The sequence below is a fragment of the Mauremys mutica genome, chromosome 2 (genome assembly GCF_020497125.1).
Source record: "Mauremys mutica isolate MM-2020 ecotype Southern chromosome 2, ASM2049712v1, whole genome shotgun sequence".
Taxonomy (NCBI): domain Eukaryota; kingdom Metazoa; phylum Chordata; order Testudines; family Geoemydidae; genus Mauremys; species Mauremys mutica.
Genome location: NC_059073.1, coordinates 222,477,520 through 222,502,835, shown reverse-complemented (window position 1 = coordinate 222,502,835; position 25,316 = coordinate 222,477,520). Strand labels below are relative to the sequence as shown.

At 40.3% G+C, this 25,316-nt stretch overlaps 1 protein-coding gene across 5 annotated transcripts in view; it reads right to left on the bottom strand.

The window, feature by feature from the left end:
* NEK10 (NIMA related kinase 10) overlaps positions 1 to 25,316 on the bottom strand; it is a 156,698-nt gene that overhangs the window by 14,141 nt on the left and 117,241 nt on the right. For 2 of the 5 annotated variants that reach the window (XM_045008102.1, XM_045008107.1), the window contains 6 exons: positions 16,043 to 16,091; positions 14,350 to 14,387; positions 14,094 to 14,234; positions 7,547 to 7,662; positions 2,997 to 3,107; positions 556 to 664 (listed from right to left, as the gene is read on the bottom strand). In XM_045008102.1, the coding sequence (XP_044864037.1) occupies positions 556 to 664; positions 2,997 to 3,107; positions 7,547 to 7,662; positions 14,094 to 14,234; positions 14,350 to 14,387; positions 16,043 to 16,091 (564 nt within the window). The remainder of the gene's footprint in view (positions 1 to 555; positions 665 to 2,996; positions 3,108 to 7,546; positions 7,663 to 14,093; positions 14,235 to 14,349; positions 14,388 to 16,042; positions 16,092 to 25,316) is intronic. The other 3 variants (XM_045008103.1, XM_045008104.1, XM_045008105.1) reach the window with 3 other exon arrangements.

The window sequence follows — 25,316 nt, the reverse complement described above, 5'->3', positions numbered from 1 at the left end:
TCAACTTAGGTGCAAACCATATTTGATAACTATGTATGAAAAGTATACATGTTTACAAGCCCTTGTATGGACAGTGCTGTAGCAGATGAACTATGTTTTACTGTTTCCTCTCCAACTCTCTGAGGCCTCATCCAGATAAGCAATTAAGTCATGTTAGTGCAACCACTATAAAACATGGTATAAGAAGAGATCTTTCTTGCACAGTGTTTAAATATTGCTTTGCTTAAGGCCCAAGTGGAAGATTTTCAAAGACACAAATAAGAGGCACCAAATTCCCACTGACTTTCAATGGCAGTTAGGCACCTAACTGCAATTTGAAAAAATCCACACATACCCCAAACTCAAGAACATTCTTTTAAATGGTTATGTCTGGTCCACAATCACAAAGTATACTGTCTTTTAAATCAGTTCCGCAAATATGACTTAATTGTCAGTAAAGACAGTAACTGACAACAAAGAGTTAATTTCTCTTTACTGAAAACTTCTAATCTCAATACCATGTTCCCAACTTGAAAAGTGTATTTCAGATCATGAGTGTTTGTTTGCTTTCCTTACCTGTTCTATCATCTGAGGCCAATATATTTCCCCCTGAAGAGTGAAGTAATAAATGGCAATCTGCTGCAAAAAAGTTGGGCTCAATCAGTTCAGGAGAACCCTGGAGCAGCTGGAAAAAAGCAAAAACCATATTAAAACTACATTTTTTAAACCAAAATCTTCCATCGCAGAACATAAGTAGTTTTTCACTCTCCTAAAATCCAGAGTTAGAGGAGAAAGGAGCTTTCAATACATTTGAAATGAATAAAGAACTAGTCAAATCAGTCATGAATGCTCTACCTTCTTCCCTTCAGAGGTGTTTATTAAACACTGAAGGCAGCCAAACTGCACTCAGTATAAACCTCACAGCTATGAAAAATCAAATATCAAAGTGCAAATTTGTACGAAAACAAAAAAGAAAAAATGTGTTTTCTCAAAACTAGAGGAGAAACAGTCAATAGTTTGAGATTTTCAAAGTTTGGTACGTAAAGTTAGGTTCCTAAACTCATATTTAAATTGCCTGATTTTTCAATCAGTTGGATCTCATCACTTTTGATTTCAACTGACTGCTGTGAACATATGAAAACTGAGAATCAAATCATTTTTGGGTGTCTACGTAGGGATGTAGGATCCACTACGATTTTGACATTACAATGTCATTTTTGTAGATAAATAAGAAAGAAATGTCTGTTCCCGTACTCTACAGTATCTTCAGCATAATCAACACTCTTCTCATTCACCAGCTTTTAATACTGTAGAATCACACTGGTTAGACACACACAAGACCTATTATGGGAGGTCCTTTACTCCACCCCAACCCTTGGCAATGCAGGAATCTTTCTAACAGTCTGTTATTCTAATCTAGTCACCTGCTCACTCTAATTTTAAATGTTTCAGGCAAGGCCTTCCATCATTTCCCACTGAAAATTATTGTACAATATAACAAATATCATTGTTGGGGAGGGTCTTCCAGGGCTCATCCTAAACTTTTCTCTACTTAATTTCATCCCATTAAATCCTAGTTTTACTACGAAATACCCTTCATGTTGGTGGTCCTGGGCTGAGATTCTGAAATTTGCCACCCAACTCCCACTGACTTTCAAATATTTAGCTTTTACTTCTTCCTCATCCATCAATCCTCCCAGTCCCCGGAACATTTTTCATTGTTCTATTAACTACTTCCAACTTGCCTACTGGGAGGGAGATATTCAGAACTGAATTCAGCCTTCCAAATACTGTCTCCCCACAGAAAAGGATCATCATCTTCTTGTACCTCAATGCTTCTGTGTACATGTCCCAAAATCACAAAGGCTGAATCTATATCTGACCAGAAAAAATATCCTTCTAATGCTTGCAAGTCTTCAGTAATTTTCAAGTGATGACACTGAATTATTGCTAACAGACTATTTATTCAACAATCAGGAAGGATAATTTGGCTTCAAGAGCATTGGGCAGTTTCAGTGCTTTCTAAGAGTTCATGCTTTGAGTAGAAATATGTTGTTCCAAAATACCAGAATGTTGGCAGGCTAATGATAATGTAACAGGAGTTGACATAATCCAGCTCTATTAGCCTTTAACACAAAAAGTTAGCCTTTTTTCCCCCCCAGTTTAAACACAAACAGTTGCAATTTGATCCTAGGACAAGAAAAGGGAAGGATAAATGATAAAAATGCAACCCTGTTTGTTCTGTACTGTGAAACATTTCTTGGTAAATAATTAATAAAATATTTATGCTAACAGAGGCCCATTTTTGAGACTATTGAGCGGGGGAAGCATTTGCATTTAAAAAAAAATTAGACAAGCATTAATTTTCCTTTAAGCATTAAGCCTGGAACTGAAAAAAAATTCTATTTCATATTTATAAAATAAAGTTATGAGAATCATCATATTATGTTATAAAACAAATTTCAGAAAACTTCTATGTGACTGTTTTGATCTCCTGCTGTTTTATTTTAAATCCCTCCCTGCTACTATCCTGATCTGATCCATGAAAGGAAAAACAAGTTCTCTGATCTCTGAGGAGGTGGATTTTATGTTTTGTTTATTAGCAGCTGGCTGGATCTTTCCATTTTCAATGTGCGTGCCTCTGATCAAAGACAAAATCTAAAACTATTCTGTATCACTGCTTATCTAGGAGACCTTCAGACCATCAACTAAAAGGTGGATAAAGCATTTGCCTAAACATTTTCCATAAAAATTGGAAACAATTTCAAATTAATCAAAGTTTTTGTGATACTAACTAAAATTATTTACTACAAACATTATTAATTTTCTCAAGTTTTTGTTGAATCAGATACTTATTTTTCATGACTAAAATAGAAGATGAATATGAAGAACACATACAGTTCAGAGCATCTTAATTAACTTTTATAAAGTTTTTCTCCTCCCTCCCCCCGATTAATTCATATGGCATAATTCAAATAGAAAAGAGATGATGATCACAATGTCTCACAATACTGCACCTTTTTAACTTCCAGTTTCAAGTTACAAGGATTGCTCTGTGGGCTGAAGAGAGATTTCTTGAATCTCTCAATAACTCTTCTTTTCAAGTTGCAGTGCAAAGCTGGAGGAAGCTATGGGAGATAGAGAAACAGCTGTTATCACCTCTCAATTTTGACTCCTCTATAGGCCACATTTCCTACAGTGTTAATTTTTAAAATTGGTAGTTACCCTGTATATGTAGACACTGATATTTAATAGCCCGAGCAATAAACTACTGTATAGAATCTGAAGCAATGCATATTGTAATAATGTTCTTCTGTTCATCCACTCTGTTAGAAGGTGTTGGAACCTGAAGAGATGGTAACTGGGCTCACAGTGACAGGTGTAGCGTGTTATATTGATCATGGATATAGAGGGGGTAGGAGTGGCGCCACTGGTCAAAATAATCTAACATCTGGGACTAGGTAGTCTTAAGGGAGGAACCCTAGGAAGAACAGATCCTGAGGAGAAGGCTTGGGCCGAATTTTGTGTTGGTTATCTTGAGTTACCAGGATTGAAATCAGTGGAACTATATATGAGAATAAGGGCTTGATGCAATGCAAAATAAAGTGAATGGGAATCTTCCCCTTGATTTCAATGGGCTTTGCTTAAGGCCCCAATGTACTACTCAATGTGACAAAGTGTGGCTGAATCTGGCCCTTCTATTGTAAGCTTTCCAGAACAGGAACTTTATATTTTACTTGTCTGTAAAGTATCCAGAAAGGTTTTGACTTTATACCAATACAGGAAAATTTTCCATCTATGTTCTTGTGCATCAAAATGCATTCCCCTCTTTATCTCTGTTTAACAAAGAAAAACATGCTGCATATTTCAGAAGGTGTAAACAGGTCTCTTATAGGAGGATCCTCTGAACTCTCTTCTTTATGAAAGATGAAATCTTTTTGTGTTTGAATTTTTAAATTACCTTTCTGCTCTAAAAATAAATGTAAAGTCCCAATGGTTAGTCAGGCCTATTGTCAGGGCAGCTTTTTAATTATATCTGTCATCAATCCAATGTGGAAGATAGAGTCATCCTATAACACATATTACACTTTGGGCTTAATTCTCCACTGCCTGGTACTTTGCATAATCATTTATCCCTGTGCGCAGAGGGTGTAAAACTACCATTCTGATTTGATAGCACTTGACACGATCACGGTGCACTGGTGCAAATAGCTACACAGGGTATAACTCAGTGACGAATCAAGATCCTTGTGGTCAAAGTGTCTGGACCAGGGTTATATGTCATAGATGTGATTTAACCCATGTTACACTTCATAAATGTATATGAACAAATGCCAATTATAACTAAATGGAAACTTTTTGATACATGAAAGGTTTGACCATTATTCGGGCCATCCCCACATATCTAGCTATAAAGTCTACTTGGGGTTTTTTGTATTTTTCTGGGAATAACTGTGGTTATTACACTGGTATAAATCCAGAACAATTATACTGACTTTAATGGAGTTATTCCTGATTTACACAGGCAAAATTGAGATCAGGATCTGATTCTGAGTATAAAGGGCTTCATCAGAACCAGTTACATCCAGACATATGCTGCTTTCTTTTCATGTAGACAATGTCTTTCATATGTTGTGTTGTAAACCCTTAAGAACTTTCAGCCAATCAGATGATGAATGTTTCTAATCCTATAAGTAAGCGGAAGCATGTGATACAGTGTGAATTAATACCAAATACCTGCACATGTTGGGGGCACTGTAAGGTACAGGGGTTTAGGGAACAGTCAGCTGCAACTGAAAATAACCAGAGTCGTCTCAGCTGCTGCTGTCTGATTCCAGATTCTGTTTCCATGAAATCAAATGTTAGATCAGTGAAAATAAGGCCAAGGTTTTACATAATGTTTTTTTAAAAACTTGTTCTTACATTATTTTTCAGAGACCAGAGCAAAACCTGTTTCCATGGAAACTGGATTGGAAAGACTGCTGGCAGCCAAGAGCCAGCAATAAGAACTCTCCCTTGTAAACTTCAGCTTCTAGTTGTCAGCTGAGATCTGCAATTGAGCATTTTAAAAGCCAGCTACATATTTAAAGTCTGTTCTTTCTCAGATCTGTAAAAAATAAACAAATAATGAGAAGGATTGGAACTCTCAAGGGATTTGGTTACAAGGCATGGAGACTTTCAGCTAGAGGTCACCATTTCAAATCTAGCCCAAATTGAAAGCATTGTTACTGCTGAGAGATACTGGGGACTGCTTGGATTACACAAAGCATTTTGAGACTGGGTGGGAATGTACCCTTCACTTCAGATAGCTATAACAAACACTTAGGGGGGCACACCTAAAACAAGACCTGTCTGGCCAGAAACTAGCACTATGTGGGTGGGAGGGTATTGTGACCACAGTGGGTGGGTGTGTCAGGGGGAGGCAGGATAAAAACAGAGAAAGATTGAGGCTTTGTCTACACCAGACTTTTGTTAGTAAAATTTTGGCGGTCAAGGGTATGAAAAAACACCTCTGACCAACTGAAGTTTCACGGACAAAAGTGCCAGTGTGGACAGCGCTATGTCAGGGGGAGACACTCTCATGCCAACATAGCTACCGCTGCTGGTTGAGGGTGGTTCAGTTATACTGGCAGGAGAACTCTCTCCTACCGGCATAGAGTGGCTACACGGGAGACCTTACAGCGGCGCAGTGTAGACAAAGCTTGAGGCTATGTTTATACTACCATTACGTTAGCAAAACTTATGTCGCTCAGGGCTGTGAATATTCCACCCCCTGAGCACCATAAATGACGCCAGCATAAGCACTAGTGTGCACAGCATTATGTCGGTGGGAGAGCTTCTCCCACTGACATAGGTACTGCCGCTCGTTTGGGGTGGATTAATTATGTTGACGGGAGAGCTCTCTCCCGTCAACATAGACCGGCTACACAAGGGATCTTACAGCTGCACTGGTACAGTTGCACCACTGTACACTCTCTAGTGTAGACATAGCCTGAGAAACAGACAGACAGCCGGAAAGAGCATTTGAAAGCATGGTGTCTGATTCTGGCAGAAACCTGGGGAGTGGTTTTTTGGGCCAAAGGTGCAGATTGAAAAGAGTGTTCTTGGTCCTGTAAGCAAAAGAAACTGTTTCCTACTCCTTGGTTCCTTCTGTGCTCACAGACACAGGATGTTTATACATTTTCTATAAGTAAACAAAACTGCATCAAAGAAATACCTGACTATCACCAAGTTGTACTTCCAACTAGAATATCCCCAGAACCCTAAACTCTGACTAGCCACGTGGGTCGAAAAGAGGCAACAGTATCAACATTTTTACTATCTGTTCAGTGGACAGTCTGAAGTGAGCCTGGTGAGTGCTGCCCATTCTTAGTTATCAGGTGTCCAGACTATGATAACCACAAATGGTTTTAATTAATGTCTCTGAGGGCCCTCTGAGAAGAGAGACTAGTATTTAATGGGTATGGAGCCTGAAATACTTGCTTATCTCTCCAGGTGGGCCCTCCAACACACATTGATAGAGCAGAGTAGGGAAGATTGCACAGCTCCTTATCTCTTCTTTAACATACATAGGACTTGCCACACTGTCAAGCTGGCATTAAATTCTATGAAATTCAATCAGTTCATTTTTTTTAAATTAAGGAGAAGTTTCTTTTCTTTGGCCAAGGGGATTCACTTCCAGCATTTTTCACCTTTGACAGGTATAATAATTTCAAGGATGTAAAACAGGTTAACGAGTCCTATTATGTGAGATACACATAAATTCAGTTTGGCTGTTCTATTTTAAAAGAAAATTGAACCAACTTTGCTCAGCAATCCGAAAGCTCCAGTGGTGATAAGCACATCTTGCCAAGTATAAACTGTGAATTTTGGAGGTTAAGCTGGCATTTATTTAAAATTAGTAATTGTGACCTTTACTACTGAGTTGTAGCCATGCTGCTGGAGAGTGAAATCATTTGTTATACTAATAGTTTGAGAGTACAATCTAAGAGATTTATACTAGTTACAGTTTTGCTTTAGTACCAGTTTGAAATCAGAGCTTCTACTCTCTTTAAATATTAAACATTGAATTTCTTCATTAAATTAAAGCATTAAGTCAGAATAGAAACTGTATTTAAATTCAAAATATTTAAGCCAACTAATGCATTCAGCATTTGAAGTACTGTGTTAGAAATAATAGGAAACTCTTAAAAATGACTATAAGAATAAAAGCATTTCATGAAATCTCTGTGCCGGTGTTTTATATTAAGTCATTTGAAATACAATACTCATATTACTGGCAAGACAGAATGTTATTAAAATAAGTTTCTGTATAAAATCCATTTTAATGAGGTGAGCCAGTGGCATTTCTTAATATGACTCAATTATTACCATCCTCCACATACTAATATTCAAGGTTAGTTTTTATTTACAATCTTTTTTTTTTAGATCATGCCATCTGTAAAAATGTCAGGTTCTGTTGGTTTTAAAGAAGAGCAACTAAAATAGCAACACTGTAGTACAATCATTTTGGCATCAACAAGCAAACAAAGAGGATGGAGTGTTCTGAAGCAGCAGAAATGCATACCTGAGTGATGTAGATTATTTTGTGCAGCTGAATTAGAATCTGCTGAATAGGGTCACTTATCTGGCGCACCTTCCTTTGTGACACAGCAATCCCTGCAGATGCTGCAGATGATAATGCTACAATCAGGAGGAAAGCCCATTTTGTTGTTTTTCCAAGACATAGCACTAGTGTGTATAGATTATTCTTTAATATTGTTGTTTCTATATGGAATCTAGATAAAAATAGTCCTTTGCCTTTTACTCTCTGACTTTTTCCCAATAATGTCCAAGTCTGAGATCAGTTCTAACATTACAAAAGGATAAAAGGGTTACACTAAAAATCTTACAATAATAATAAGTTATATAGCCTTATTAATCATAAATTCAAAAGGTAAAATCACTTTCTCTGCTTCATTCAAACTAAAATAGATTATTTGGGAGTGAAGAGGCGTAAATATATTTTGCTACTCATAAAAGCCTTTTCAATTTTATGTGTAGGGTTACCTAACAATATAATAAACACGGTCCTCTGATTTTAATTGTGGCAAACTATCCATTATTTTGCACACAGATTAACACATGCTCCTTTGCTTTCAAATATTTTACTACAATTAACAAGCATCTCTTTTACCTTAGAAATTATAATATATCTTATGTAGATAGTATGGAAGTATTCTTTTCACAAAATAGTTTTATTCCCACTTATTGTACCATATGTTCCTTGTAACAGTGAACTTTTCTTTCCAATATCTAGCCACATCAGCTTTTGAGAACACCTCAATGAGAATGTGAGACAATGGATTTCCTCATGTTTTCTGTTCATTGCCTAACTCAATGAAAATGGTAGTTATTTGTCAGAATTCCCTGTTCCTGCCAGATACCATTTTGGCTGACAGACAAAAAAAAAAAATTCAGGACAGGCTATGTAGGAACTTGTTAAAGGCCCTCTAGATATCATCATCATAGTAAGTATATTACTAAATAATTGGCATATATCATGCATAATGTAAAAGACCGTAGAGGCTAATCAAAATGCAATGCTATAAATGAAGCCCATCATTTCACTCCCCTATCCTCTGCCCAGAGAAGAGTTAATGCAATGTTCAAGGGGAGGGATAGCTCAGTGGTTTGAGCATTGGCCTACTTAAACCCAGGGTTGAGAGTTCAATTCTTGAGGGGGCCACTTAGGGATCTGGGGCAAAATCAGTACTTGGTCCTGCTAGTGAAGGCAGGGGGCTGGACTTGACCTTTCAGGGTCCCTTCCAGCTATATGAGATAGGTGTATATATATTATTGAGATTTCAAATCTATAGTCCCCATGGCAAGTGTATCCTAGCACATAATTCTGCTTATGTATTATATGGTTAGTGTAGTTGCTCTACATATTCTGTATGTATACATATTCACAAATACTATTTATGTCTATGTCCACAGATTATAGTTATGCATATAAAATATATACACACATGTATAAATGCACACACAGGGCAGCAGCTGTGTGCCAGAAACCAGAGAGGGGAACCCCTGAAGCCAACTAAAAGGACTCCCTTCCTTGGCACCCTTGTAGAAAAGGAGGTTTTGAAACAGGCTAGACAACATCACAGTAATCAAGGCCTGGAAAGCACAGCGAAAAAAAAAAGAAAAAAAAATCTCAAAAATAATCACTGTAAAAATTAATTATTGTTGAATTTTACTTCTGAGTATTTTAAACTATGAGCCAGATTTGTGTGTGTTTGCATGGTGCCAAGGGATCAATATTTCTTGCTTTGCAAAGATTGATGTGTGAAATTCCAGTTGTTTCCATAAAATTGGTTCTCTGAGTGCCATGGAGTACACATGGCACTGATAATAATGACTTGCACCAGCAGGCAACTGAGTCCTTTGTGTGGTGGCCCTGGGGAGATGAAACTTACTTCCCTTGACATCCACCTCAGACAATGCCTGCCCCACTTTTTAAAAAACTATTGAAGACACAGCAGGTGTTTCCACCTGAAATCCCAGTCAGCTCCTGTGTATGACTCCTGCTTAATGACATCATGATGTCTTTTTAGTGTTTTATTTGTTTTTTATATTGTCTGTTAATTGTAGTTTTGTTATATATTTTAACTGTGCAGCATCTTGAGCATCTTGCCATGGGGCATTTTATCAATAAAATTAACATTTTCTGTAGATTTAGTGGCATGAATTTACTCCGTTTCATAGTCCATCATGCTACATATACATGAGTGGAGATTCATACAAGCAGAGCTACCTTCATCTATGAATATGCAGGGATAGTTGGCTTTAAGACTTCAAACTTTCAGATGCCAGATTAATTGAATATTGATAAAAAGGTGAGTATGGGTTATAGAAAACACCAAATGCAAATACAAATTTAATCCCCACGTATACATGTGTGAGATGTACTCATGAAAGTCATTGGGTTTTTTAAACACACATACACACACACACCCCTTTCCGTTGGTCACAGAAGTAAGCTTGTTTCAGGATACTGAGTACAGACCTTATATTGTTTTATGTGGTTTGTAAAGTATTTCTTTCTTAAAGTTTCAGAAAATCATGCCCCTATGCATTGTCTCCAGTTTCTCGCCCTCACTGGGAACAGAAGCCAACAATCTTTTTAAAAAAAAATTAGTGTTTTGAATTTTAATTTTTCTTTAGTCAGAGTTATAACTTAAGCACATATTATGGGTCAAATTTTCAAATACAGGAGGCAATAGGTATGCATACAAAAAACTACACACATCTGGTGCATGCACCAGTAACTGCTTCACTGTGTTTGCAAAGGTGGATTTTTACTGATGTACTTGTTGAATCTCTGTTTGATAATCCAGAACTGTGTCTGACAGAAAAATTGAAGGAATTGGGGAAAAAAAATTCAAAGTAATTTTCTTTAACAAAAGCAATCATTCATAGTTTTAGAATAAAGAACACAACAACACTTCTTTAAAGTCTTACTTATGAATAATGTATTAAATTAGTTATTGCTGATTTTATTTAGGCAAGAAAGAAATGTAAAACCAATTGTTAATAACTGAATTATTTACAAGAAAGAGAAAGAGAAGCTGAATTTTCCAATTTAATTGAATGAACATATTAACTATATTTGCATGCTTTCCTTAAGCTAGATCATCACTATCTGTTATTCTACTCAATCTGTAGTATTGATTCATTCATGAAATACAACTAGAGGAAGTTATTCATTCATAGGTGCTATATTTTTGCCTGGGCAAAATACAGTAGAACCTCAGAGTTATGAATGCCTCGGGAATGGTGGCTGTTCATAACTCTGAAATGTTTGTAACTCTGAACAAAATGTTATGGTTGTTCTTTCAAACATTTACAACTGAACATTTACTTAATACAGCTTTGACACTTTATTGTGCAGAAGAAAAATGCTCCTTTAACCATCTTAATTTAAATGAAACAACCACAGAAACAGTTTCCTTACCTTGCAAATCTTTTTTTAAACTTTCCCCTTTTTTTAGTAGTTTACATTTAACACAATACTGTAGTGTATTTACATTTTTATTTATTTATTTTTGTCTCTGCTGCTGCTTGATTGCGTACTTCCGGTTCCAAATGAGGTGTGTGGTTAACCAGTCAGTTTGTAACTCTGAGGTTCTACTGTACATTTACTTATATTACAACTGTATTGTAATTTTTTTTATTTACAGCTTTGTGAAACCATCCAATAAGAGGATGTGTGTAGATTATACTGAAGTATATGGCTTTCAGCATAAATAGGTTACATACATGAAATTGGAGTTTATGAATGTATCTCCTCCCAAAGCTACTGTCTTGGATTTCTGAGCTGTGTCATGAATACTCACTAGATCACTTATGGATAGGTACGTATGGTCAGTTTTGCCCCTCTATACATGTACCCAAAGATGACAAGAGGGCATTTCAAGACACTGCTTGGTAAGAACCTGAAGACAAGCTGGGAGGAGGAGAGTTTGGAATTGTGGGAAAGACCAATGGAGAGAAAGAACCCCACTCTTGGAAATCAGGAAGTGGCATTCACCCTGAGATAAGACTGAGGAAGAACTGGAATTTGACAGAGGCAAGTGAGATGATAGAGTAAGAATATCTTAACCAAATTAGAAAAATTAATAATAGCCTAAAACAGACATGATAGCCAAAGGGTAAACAGTGTTATGCCTTCTGTTCAAAAATAGTCATTACAGCATAGACACTTCCAACATTATTCTTGTGATAGTCTATATGCTGTAATATATTATATATCTATGTCATAGGAATTTGATGTAGTAGCCAAAATTGCCTGGTGCAGTGATATGTTTTCTTTCTGTTGGTGCCCATATGTAAGTAACTAAATGTTCTTAGTATTTTTCCCTTAAGAATAACAGTTAAAAGTCCGTTTACTTGTTTTGAAGCAAAAACGTTCATTTGCTAGCCAGCAAGTAATCTCAGACTCCTATGTGATTTGTTCCCTCCCTTCCTCAATGATATATCAGATATAGATTAGCCACAGGCAGCTTGATAGGAAACAAATTTACAAGCCTTCTTAAATGAACTAGTATTGCTGAGCTATTTACTAAGCAGAGTATACTAAACCCCGATTTATGTACTACACAACGAAAAGTTAACTTTGCTTCATTAAAGAGCACTATGCATTTACCTTTTGAACCATAGTGGCATAATAATGATTTATTTGTGCTCCATGGAAAAATATGAATTCAAACTTTAAGGATCATTAGAAAAAATATTGCTGACCAAGCTTTAGAACATTTTAAAAGACTAAAGCATACAACTATATATTACATCTTCTGCAAATAAAAATTGATTCACAGAAAGTCAGAAGATACAATTGATTTAACACTGGCACGATTCTTATTTTCACATAGGCCCCCTCTACACTGTTCTGCCTGCCAGAATAGTGTAAAGGGGTTTTAATATACATCAGATTTAAAGTTCTATAATTCCTACATGATAAATCAATTGCAACTTATGACTTTCTAATGTTGCACATTTACAAGTCATATACATTATCTCTTCTGGATCTTAAATAAAGAGCTTAGTCATCAGATTGTCAGTATAGATCCATACTCTCAGGGGATTAGATAGTAGTACAGGGGTGGGCAAACTTTTTGGCCCAAGGGCCACATCTGGGTGGGGAAATTGCATGCAGGGCCATGAATGTAGGGCTGAGGCAGGGGGTTGGGGTGCGGGACAGAGTGCGAGAGGGGGCTCAGGGCAGGGGGTGGGGGTGCAGGGTACAGGAGAGGTTCAGGGTGCAGGCTCCGGCCCAGCGCTGTTTATCTCTAGCTGCTCCAAGGTGGCAGCCGCGCGCAGCGGGGCTAAGACAGGCTCCCTGCCTGCCCTGGCCCTGCGCTGCGCCACTCCCGGAAGCGGCCAGCACCACGTCCCTGTGGCCCCTGGGGGAGAGGGGGCAGAGGGCTCTGCACGCTGCCCTCACCTGCGGATACCTCTCCCGAAGCTCCCATTGGCCACGGTTCCCCGTTCCTGGCCAATGGGAGCTTGGGGGGGCGGTGCCTAAAGGCGAGTACAGCATGCAGAGCCCTCTGTCCCTCCTCCCCCAGGGGCCACAGGGACATGGTGCTGGCCACTTGCAGCAGCGGCGCGGGGCCCACAGCACCATGGGGGCGGCAATCTCACAGGCCAGATCCAAAGCCCTGATGGGCCGGATCTGGCCTGCAGGCCATAGTTTGCCCACCCCTATAGTAGTAGCAAAATTCGGAGGAAAACTTACTAAACAAGATTGTACAATTGCTCTGGAAACCAACTCAAGAGCATAAATGCAGGTATTGAAATCCAGGGAGCAGACATGCATCTCTGCAATGGAGGTATTTCTAAGACATGCTTTAGAGTCCACTTTAGACCTAGGCCCTAAAACCTTCTAATGGGAGATATCAACATTCTCTTTTAATTTACCCTAAGGGCAGCTGTGTTGTCTCACAGACCATTATGATTTTGAGATATTCTAGCTGGATACCCCAGGGTGCATTCACAGAGTTTGTATATCTCTAATTACAACACTTTTGGGGAAACAATAGTCACTGTTATAATTGGACAATAATTTGTGTTTTGTATTGTGTAATTAAAATTTCCAAAACAGACTTAATAACCAAAAAGCTGTGAAACAACAGTTACTATATGTACATGGAAGAGACTCTATGAAGAGCGATATTCCAATTGCTCAAAATCTTTTTCTTTCAAATACAACTGACTCCAGGGGACAGTGTTCACTATGAAGTAACAGCACAGAGTATTTAAATCATATTAGTGAGAATAAAAAGCATCTGAAACTCCAAGACTGCTTCACCGATGATGATACATGTGCAAACCTACTGTAACTTACAAAGACTCTGTGCATCACTACCTACTCAGAAGAAATTCCAACTGCATGACATGGAAATTTGCGCTGGGTAAGGCATGCTAAAATAGAGCCCTGAAGAATTTTCTTGGAATTCATATTTTTAAAATGTTTCCTTAAGGATCACTCACATACTGTGTTCCTGTCTCATATATAATTTTGTTCTCTCCTATCATTTGTTTCACTTCAAAATGTTACTGTTGAGTACTACCATGATCTTTTAGGTTGCGAAGAACCACAGCTGGAAGGCTATAAGACTGCCACCCTGTCACTAACGATGCCTCTATTTTCTTAACGTTGGCCCTGAACATGAGCGTAGGTACTCTCAGAAGCAGATCAAGAGGCAGCAAAGCTGAAGAAATAAAAGAGGGAGATACTGTATATGCAACTAAAACAAACTTTAAAAGAACTTGGAAATGGTAAGATTAATTTCAGCGCAAGTCTGGTTGTCATAAACATGTAATTACCTGGTCTTGGTCTTGATCCTAGGCCTCCAATATAATCTCTATAAAACAGAAGTAGGTTTGATATTGTCTTGTTTCAAATCATATAAATTTGTTTCAAATAAAATAAAATATAAAATCATAGGGGAAATATAAAATATCCCTTGCTCCCTTCACTTGCCTCCTCCTGATCTCCTACGTCCCATCCCTTTCTTCCCAATATTTGGCACAGTCCAGCAGCTTCAGCTACATGACTTGGAATCAACATTTTAAAATAATTTTGAACACTGCTCCGCATACATATGAAAATATCTCTCTGCAAGTGATTCTGGCCATAGTCACAGGTAAAGAAAATTAGGGTTATGAGGGGGAAAAGATTAAACAATGTTAAAAGAAACAACATATTGTGCCTGCCTCTGTAAGGTGCATGTACCACTGTGCAGAGCTTTTCTCTGATCTGGTCCAAAACAAAACAAAAAAAGACCCACAAAACCACAAACAGAGGTCGACTTGCTTCAGCAGTGTGCAAAAACAATGATCCTTAATTTACAAAGTTTCTGACAAGCAGTAGAGGACTGACAACCACAGGTGTCCAAAATCATGAGTCAGGTTCCAAAAAAAAATAATGACACTGTTTTAAAAAGCATGAGTTTTTTATACAATAATATATTTAAGGTTCTGTTTATTTGCCTTTTGGTTTTTGAGCCTTTAATGTGCAGCAAAAGAGTGTTAGATCCAGATCTTCAGTGTATAAAACCTTCACTAATCTCCTAAACTATCTAAAACTTTTTCCTCAGTATAGCTCAACACACTTTATATAGGCGGGTAAGTAAGTATTATTAGCCCCACTTAACCTATGTGACTATAAGGAACAGAAAATGTGCATTGATGGCATTCTTGTCTAGTGGATAAAAGGTATTAGTTGATCAGAGTCTACTCCAGGTTCTAACAAGACTTTGTATGTGATCTTGAGCAAATTGCATAACCTTTGCATAACCTCAGTTATTCCTTGTAAAAGGGTGGTAACAATCTTGGCCTATCTCAGACGAGTGGTGTGATGCCCCTCTAAAAAGGATTGTGAAGGTCTACGTACTATTAAGGTCAGTTAACAAATACGTGGGAATAGTATTCAAGGCCTCTTGGTACCCGTCCTGGTGCTTATTCCTCCATTGACCAAGAAGGCATTTATATGTTGACAGCAACAGGAGAAGCTATTTTACCAGATCATGGATTTCCCAAAACATTCATCTAATTTTGTAAAGAAGCACTAGCTGGTTTAGAGTACTTCAAAGGACAAGACACTTGTGTGCACAGTTAAATACACACATGCATATTTTTTCCCACCAAAAATATGCTTTGTTCAAAATATGTTGCTGAAATAAAAAATTGCATTTTTCTACCAGCTCTAGTTGGAACTGACATAAAGGTGTCCAGTCATAAAACTTCACTGGTTTAACTAAATAAATTTAATGTCATACCTTTGGTTAAACCAGTGCAACTTCTATGCATAGACAATCTATAACAGTATGTTGACAGTAGAGTTTTTTTACCTCAAGTTAATTGATTGTCAGTTAGCTTGAGGTAATTAACATGTTTGCAGACACTCCACAAAAGTTTTATCCAGGACAACTGGAAAAAATTCTTTGTGGAATATCCAAACTGGAATTCAAAATAATGATGACCAAATCTGATTTTTGACACCTAAAATTGTACATACCTTATCTGAGGTGGTCTTTCGGAAGCACTGAAACTTCGTTTAATTATACCTGAAACAAATGCACAAAGGTTATATTCTCTGTATTGAACTAATCTTATAGAAATAAAATATAGTCAATTTCCCAGCAGATATACTGTGCCAAAATCTTAACCCCCCACCATCCCTTTAGGACTAAATCTAAACTTCAAAATTCAAATAACACATTTAAGAACTGAGTCCCCTTGTGATGCACCAAGGATCTGCCTGCATCAGAACCACGATCTCACTACCACAAAGACTGCTGTATATGTTGGATCATTCACTTGCTTAAAAGCTAAGCACGCATGAAAGTCTTTGCAAGGCTGGGACCTTAAGATGAATCTTTTTCCCTGCAGACAGAGTACTATTTTTCAGAGAGAAAATTTTCAGTTTTCATGGCTGTCATAAACAGATAGTTAAGGGTTAAGGTCTCTTTTACCTGTAAAGGGTTAACAAGCAGTACCTAAGAAACACCTGACCAGAGGACCAATCAACAATTCTACCCCCGCCCCCTTCTCAGGCTGCCTCCCTGCTCTAGAGGGAAAGAATAGCTTTCAATGGCTTCTGGTTCTTAATACATCCCACCACTGCCTACCATGTCATAGGCCTTCTCCCCCACTTGGAGCTGTTGGGTTCCAAGATGGGGACCTGCATGGACTCCTCTAAACTAAAATCCTAGTTTAGATCTGGTTTTCGCTGCCACCAGTTACGTTTAAAGTGGATAACACACTGCCTGTCCCCCAAGCTTCAAACCCCTTGAATCTCACCAGAGAGAGAGAAACAGCCAGTTCCCCTCCCCCGCTTCCCTCTTTCCAGCCTGCTCCGGAGAGATTACACACCGAGTCAAATCCTTGACTCAACACAAAGGGAAACAACCCATTTCCCCCCTCCCCTCTCCTAATGCTTAGGAGAGATACCTGTGTAACCCCTTTGGGGTCTAGAGAGCATGGCCCCTTTAAATCTTTTTCCCAAGGGGGGGGGGAGAGTAAGAAAAAGGAGGGAAACTCCAGGGGGCAGGGCTGGAGCTGGAGGGAGAGAGAGAAGAAGCAGCATGGCTGGCCCTGGAGAAGGAAGCAGAGAGAACCTGCCAGAGGCCTGAGGAGGACAGGCCCGATCGGGGACAGCCCAGGACAGGAGCCAGGAGGAGCCCTGTGCCGGGGGGGAATCACCCGAGGAGGACAGGCCGGAGCTGGACCCAGTATCATGGCTGCCCGGAGCTGCCTGGGGGTGTGAGTACTGGGGCTTGTGACTCTGCACTGGGAATAAGGAGGGAGGCTGTTAGATAGTTAAGTGGGGAGGTGGCCGCTCTGTGTGGCTTTGCAGAGAGCGGCAGAAGAGGGCACCGGAGGGGTTTGCTGGGGAGAGTTCACTGGCGCCGAAGACGACCAGGAGCACCCAAGACTCACCACCGGACTGGAACTTTGCTCAGGCCTCCTGAACTTTGTGTGCAGACACATTGCTTAGTGTCTGTCCTGTCAGACTGTGCTACCACTGGGTCCGTGGGGCCTTGGTTTGAATGCAGCCCTGTTTTACTGCTCCCCCTATATTTCTCCTTGTTGTTTTTCTCCTCCCAGCCCTCTGTAAATAAATATCTCCCTTTGTTATGTCCCTTGTACTTTTCCTGTGGGTGTGTGTGTTCACTCTGGGGGGTTTGGAACAGGTGCCCCTGGGGTGGAAGGGATTTCTCCTGCTGCATTCCTGCGCGCGCTGTCTCTTGGCCAGAGCTGCCTGCAGAGCAGACTCCATCTTGGCTACGAGGGCGCTAAAGTTACACCTGATTCAAACTCCTTGAATCAACCAAAGAGGGATTCACTTCCCCCTCCCCTTCCCTTGAAAATGCAAACAAGAGAAGAATCAATCAAGTCCTAAAAAGAAAAGATTTTATTAAAGAAAGAAAAAAGTACACTCTCTCTGTATTACCAGGATGCAAAAATACACAGAGTCTAACCTATAAACCTGGAGAGGCTCTCCCCCCCCCTCCTTTCTCAAAATAATCAAAGTAACAGCAAACAGAAATAAAGATATTTCTCCAGCAAACACACAATTGCAAATACAGAAAGCAACTCAAAAGACTAATCCGCCTTTTTAACTAATACTCACTATACTGGATAGTAGGAAATACTCCAGGAAAACTTGGAGACATGTCTGGCCTCTCTTAGATCCAAAGAGAGCACACAGAGCAAACAAGGAACACAGACAAAGCCTTCCCTCCACAGAGATTTAAAATATGGCACAATATAAAATATCATAAACATATTTAATGCTCTATGTAATGCTAGAAATGTCTTAGTACACAACAGCAGAAAATAAATACAAAACTTAAAATTGTCACTAATTTTTAGCTTTTTTACTTTGGGCCAAATTCTGTCATTCTTGTGTACATGAGCAGTACCTTACTTCTCAAATTGTCCCACTGATTTAAAGACACAAAAGCTAACGTGCAGTGAGGTTAACTGACTTGCCTACAATTATGCAGTGAATCAGTAAGAGAGCTAGAACAGAACCCAGTGCGTCTGTTCTGTTCTCTAAATCACTGGACTGAGCAGTCTCCTAATTGTAAGCAGAGTCAGGATGAGATCTACCCTGACATCTGGTGGTACAGTATGAGGAGTGGGCAAAGGAATTTTAGGAATGTGCATTTGCATTGGTAAACCCACTCCACTTAGCATAACACACAGCAGCATGGGATGGTTATTTTCACACTGTGGAATCCCCAATTTCTTTGTTATTGGGGCAGGAAGGAAAAAAAGGGGCTGCTACCTTAATTATGTGAATGAGGAACTATGAGACTGCTTTATGACAGAAATGACTCAACCTACATTAAATAGTACTTGCTAGACAAGGGACAGGGGTTCCAAAACCCAGTGAAGGGAGAGAGGCTGGGGACTGGTGTGTGTACCTGATGGTATGGGCCCCTTTTGAGGGCCTGGAACACCAATTGCACTTCCTCCTCTCTCCACTGTTAAAGAGCAGAGCTAATTTTGAATCCTTTAGGAGTCCATCTAGAGGTTGCTGACCTGAATTCACGTTGGGCCGTGTGGCAGTGGGGCTCTCCTACTACAAGTTGAAATCACTGAAAGAGCTAAGCTTACTAAGCTGAGATCACTGAGTGCTGTGTTAAGTAGTGGGAGAGCCTGAAGATCTATCACCAAGCAGCTGGCAGAGCGGAGCAGTCTGCAGCACGTTGGAGCAGCCCATGGAACAGTGAGCAGTGTGGAGCGGTTTGTGGGGGACGGCTGACGTGGTTCACGGGTCTGCTGGAGGAGCGGCACAGCTGGTGGAGTGGAGCCAGTCGTGGTGAAGGCTACAGCAGAACTCCACGGAGAAGTGGGGCAGTCGGCCCTGGCCCACGTAAGGTGTCCCTAGCACCCTGTGTGTGCGACCCCCCCCCCATTTCCACCCAGGCTGGGGGGGGGTAAAACTCTGCAGATAAACTTTTGAACTCTGGGGTGGCACTGACCAGAGACTGAGACTTTTGGGTTGTTGGACTTTGGGGTGATTGGACTTAAGACCCTAAGGACAGTGCCAAATGTACTTGGAGGTGGGTTTTTGCTTATGGTTTGTGTATAGTCCTGTTTGTGGTGTCTCTCCAACGTGATGCCACATTGTTTCCCTCCTTTATTAAAAGGATTTTGCTACACTCAGACTTCATGCTTGCGAGTGGGGAAGTATTGCCTCCTAGAGGCACCCGGGGGGGTGGTAGGTAATTGTCCCAGGTCACTGGGTGGGGGCTCGAGCCGGTTTTGCATTGTGTTATTGAAACGGAACCCCTGGATACTGAACCCGGCCCTTGTTGCTGCCAACTCAGAGGGGCAGAAGGGTTACATTTTTGGGGGCTCGTCCGGGATCCCTGGGTCAGTACCCCTCGCGAGCACCTGTTGAGTGTTCCACTGTATTGGGAAACAATTGTCTTTATATTTTGAGGGAATTACTGTTTGTATAATGGCTAATATGTCGGATTTGTTGGGCCCCAGTCCTGCAGCCCCTAGCTCAGGGGCGGCAGCCTCAGCCAATGATTGGGCACAAGCACTGGGGCATATATTGGAAAAGATTGTGTTGGCCTATGCTACGTCAAACTCTTGTCGTAAGTTAAGGTTATTTGCTGGGGAAGAGGAGTTTGAACCCTGGTTGGAGCATACCACTGAAATGCTGCGGGAGTGGGGCGTACCTGATGTAGAAAAGCGAAGATGTCTAATAGAGAGCCTTAGTGGCCCAGCATTAGATGTACTTCACACCCTGAAGCTCATTGACCCTAAGGTCAGTGTGAAGGACTGCCTAGAGGCCCTTGATCATACCTTTGGGAGCGTAGAGAGCCCTGAAGACAGTTACTGTAAATTCCTTGATTCCCGACAGGAAAGGGGTGAGAAAATTTCAGCCTATATACAGAGGCTGGAGAGACTGCTTCAGAGAGCTGTTGTGAGGGGAGCAGTGACTGCTGAGCAGATGGATCAGACCAGACTGGCTCAAGTTGTAAGAGGGACTCGGTATCAGAACCCGATCCTACTTCATCTCCGACTAAGAGAACGGCAGGATCATCCCCCAAGTTACTCCCAGCTGATAAAGGAGGTCAGGGAAGAAAGGCAGGCTGCCAGCGAGTGTTGGGAAGCCCAAACATTGGAACCAGGCAGCACAACGCCACTGCAAATGGCCAGTGTACTGATGGTGAGCACTACAGAGGAACTTGCCCAACAAATGCAGGTCCTGACAGAACAGATAGCTGAGCTGCAAAGCACCGTTGACCGAGCTAAGATTTCCAGGAATAAGGAGCCTCAGACTGTGACGATGGAGAAGTCAGTATCTAGAGCCACTGTCCCACCCCGGCGAAGGGGGAAAGGGCAATTCTTTTGCTATCAGTGTGGTCAGGATGGGCACAGTGCTACTAACTGCCATAAGGAAGAGAACCCCTCCTTAGTGTATGAAAAGCTGAGGAGCAGTTGGGAGAGACCCAGTAGCGGCCAGAAGGTCTGGGGACAGAGACCACCTAGACCTACAGGATTTGAAGATTCCCCCAAAAGAGACCGTCCAGCTGGGATCCCTGCAGGACTGATAGGGCCGCGAGCAGAGGTCATGGTGAGGATTGAAGGGGTGGAGTGTAAAGCCGTGCTTGACACTGGATCTCAAGTGACTATTATATTTCAGTCATTCTACCAACAGATGCTTAGGCACCTGCCTATACAGCCACTGACTGGCATTGGTCTGTGTGGCCTCAGCATGAATGAATACCCCTACCAAGGGTATGTCATAGTGCACCTGGAATTCCCAGAGGAGGTTGCTGGGGTAACGGAAGAGGTAGACACAGCTGCCTTAATATGCCCTGACCCTAAAGGGACTTCTGATGTGTCTGTGCTGATAGGGACCAACTCCAGTCTCTTCAAGGTGCTCGCGAATTACTGCAGACGACGGGCTGGGGACCAGTACCTGAGTACCCTGATGATCCATACGCTTTGTGCTGAAGCCTATAGGAAGATTGAGAGTGCTAAAAAGGAGACATCTGAGCTACCGATTGGGGCACTGAAGTACATGGGCACAACCCCCTTAGTAGTGCCCGCAAGGACAGAGCAAGAGGTGCTTGTCATGAGTACCAGGCTGAAAGGCAGTAAAGGGGCATTAGCAATGATAGAGCAGCCAGTTGAAGGAGAGCTGTTGTGAAGCAAGGACAAAAGATAGCAGACCTCTTCGAGCCTGAATCAATTGTGAAACCCCAGTGCGAGACTCAAGTTCTGACAATAGACCCAGCAAAGTTTGACTTTGGAGATTCACCATTGTCGGAGGAGTGGAAAGATCGCCTGAGGAGGAAACTTTGTGAAAGACCCAAGGTGTTCTCACTGCATGAGTGGGATGTGGGATGTGCAAAAGGAGTAGAGCACAACATCAGACTACATGACTCCCGACCTTTCCGAGAGAGATCTAGGAGGCTTGCTCTCTCCGAGATGGAAGATGTGCGACAACATCTTCAAGAGCTGGCTGCAAATGGCATCATTACAGAGTCCCGCAGCTCATACACCTCACCCATTGTGGTGGTCCGTAACTCAGAGGGGCAGAAGGGTTACATAATCAATGCTAGGACATTCATTCACATAGTTCCCCAATGCATCAAGGGGGGAGGGGGAGAAAATCCTCCATAATCTTTACTATTTATTCACTTACAAGCCATGACAGAAAAGATTTCTGTACAACTGTTCCATTGATGATAACTTATCGACTGCTCCGCAAACCGTTTTAATTCTAACTGTTTAGACCACTGCCTTTTGCCCCCATTTTGTGTGGGAAGGCAGAATGTATCTGTACATTCAGAACAAAGAAATATTTCATCCTATCAAAGGTTATCTTAATAACAGAAACTAGGCAGGTCTTCACCATTTTTCCTTTGCATATTCATAGTATATTCTACCCTTGTCTGAGGTACCTATCTTTCCACTATTGGTAATAACCATGGAAGTATTATCGTTGACTGGGAACAGCAGTGTTTAATCACTCAGAATCAGACAACACTGTACTAAAAAATGTTGTGCCAGATCTTCTACTAGTTTTCCCACCATGGCTAGTGCTGGTGGAGCTGCATCAGTACTACAGCAAAAGTAGGAGATTTCAGAAAAGGCCCAGCCTTCAAAACTGAATAAACTTCCAAGTGACTTGAATCCTTTTCCATGAGGCTCAAGCACATGTCAAGATGTGCGGCCTTCTCTACACTGGCACTTGACAGCGCTGAAACTTTCTCGCTTAGAGGTGTGAAAAAACACCCCCCTGAGCACAGCAAGTTTCAGTGCTGTAAAGTGCCAGTGTAGACAGTGCACCAGTGTGTTGGGTTTTTTTATCATTTGTCTTAAACAGAGCTCCACATGACAGATGAGAATCTCCTTCATGATCTTTTCATTATTGCCAGCGAATCTTGAAAAGGGAAGAAAGGGTCGCTCTGCCACAACCACACAACCACGTTAAAGCGCTGCTGCGGCAGTGCTTTAATGTTGATAGTGAAGACTACCCTTAAAATCTACTGCATTATAGTCTCTACAGTTTTCTTCCCTTTTCGAGGTTTCCTGGCAAGATTGTGAAGGAGATTGTCATCTACCATGTGGAGCTCAGTTTAAGACAAATTATAAAAGAAACCATTCATCTTTTATTTAGGCCAGAGCTGACAATAAAAAAGTCATGCCTCTCTCTTGTTTCCCTGTTCCTATTGTACACAGCAGAACAGGTACACCTACTGCATGGCATTTGGCTCAAAGAATAGGTAAATGACACAACTTTGATCTTTACCAGTCCCTCTACTATGAAAATTGCTATTAATTCTGTGAGGTCTTTTAAGAAAATCAATGGGGCCTCAGGAAAGTTGCTGATTGCCATCTTTAATTGGAGACTTATTCAAAGGAATATTTAAGGGTTTAGCTTCAGGACTCACATGAACATCAGTAAAAGTCATACTAAAAATTCTAGTGCATAGTTTTAAAAAATTTTCCCCCTTGCAGTAGTCTGACCATCTTCTTGCCTCTGCTTACAACATGTAACATCAAGTGAAGATACTGTGACAAGGAAAGAAGACTATAAAAAATAGGAAGAGAGAATGTTTTGCTTTGCTTTTCTGTCTGGTAGTCCCTTTAAAAAAATGCCTCCTGAAACTAATTGGAATGAAAGAAAAATTAAATCAGCACTCATGTAAGAATTATTGGTCTGCCTGAGGAAGGGGAAAATAATAATAGTATTTGTTTTTTTAATTATTTTTCTAAGATCTTATCAGTTGTAAGGTCAAATTAGCCTAATTATATATAATAGTTTTTATAAGCTTTTTAAAAGTTATTTTAGTTGCACATTCAGAAACTTCATCCTGCATAGGCACTGACTCCGTGGGTGCTGAATGTGCCCACTCCCAGCCTCTGGCAAACAGAGGCTAGGGACACCATCCCTACGCATTGCGGCTAATAGCCACTGATGGACCTATCCGCCATGAATTTATCTAGTTCTTTTTGAACCCTGTTATAGTCTTGGCCTATACTGAATCAACTGAATACCTAGTATTGTACTATACAAGTTTTTCTTGTAAGGTATCATACGTAAACTAGTGACATGCTGGTCAGGAACACCATGATGTGTATATGGGCTGTGTATAAAGAGTTATGTATATGTGCCAGATATATATGCTTAAAATGTGTTTGGGAGGCAGTGCATAAATCAAGCCTGACACACAGATAAAGGAATGTGGATTGACATATTGAAAGTATATTAACATGTAAGGTAAATAATCAAGCTATAAGTCATGGAGGAAACAGTGTACTAAGTGTACACACTGGAGGACAGAGTCTGTACCCTAGGGAATCTACCTGGCTCTTGAGGCAAAGACAATGGATTTGGTGAAATATAAGGGGAGTAAAAAGGCATTCTAATTATCCATCACTTCTGGTAACAAAAGGGATAACACTCTCTGATTCTCTGAGCATTGGAGCCTCCTACCAGGAAGGGCTGGGGATGCTGTAAGTGAGAAAGCTGTTTAAAAAGACACAATTTGCTAGAATTACATTTTAGGCCTATAAAGCATGTTATTTTGTTTGCTTGTAACCATTTTCTGTTTCTGTTATCTTTGCTTAGTATCACATAAAGCTCTGTTCTTTATTAATAAACTTAAGACAATTAAAAGGATTCATTCCTATATGAACTGTGACCAAAAGACACAATATCCCCACTATATTAGACACAGGGAAGATCATAAACAAACAATTACTAAATTCTTATCTAACCTAAGAAATATCTTTCAAATAAAATATTTTAAATGATTTTAACAACAATTTCATACAGCACTATTTTGTCTGCAGTGTTGGTTAAATGATATGGTAAAACAAAATGAGTTTTGAACAAATATTTCAGACAGTGAGCTACACTGTTACACAGAGAATCAGGCGTCTGCTGGGGAAGTAGAGACACCTGGACAATAGTTTGTTTTCTCTTCCTGCAAATTTTACTAAATTTGCCTAATTTTCCCAGTGGCTGAAATTCTGCTTTTTTTCCCCTTCTGCACAATTCTAATTTTCAGACATAGCCATCTAAGCTGTGCATCATACTCATAGACTCAACTTCATTTGGGTGTTCAAAACAGCATTTATCTATACCCAGTTTTGCCAGATACCTAGGTTAGATGTCTAAATACCGATTTGAAAACTCAGTTGAATAATTTGGTCATGTAATTTGGGGATTCAGTTCTTAAAAAACGGGTCTCTGAAAATCTGACAAAAACACACAGACATCAAAGAACAACAGCAAAAAACCA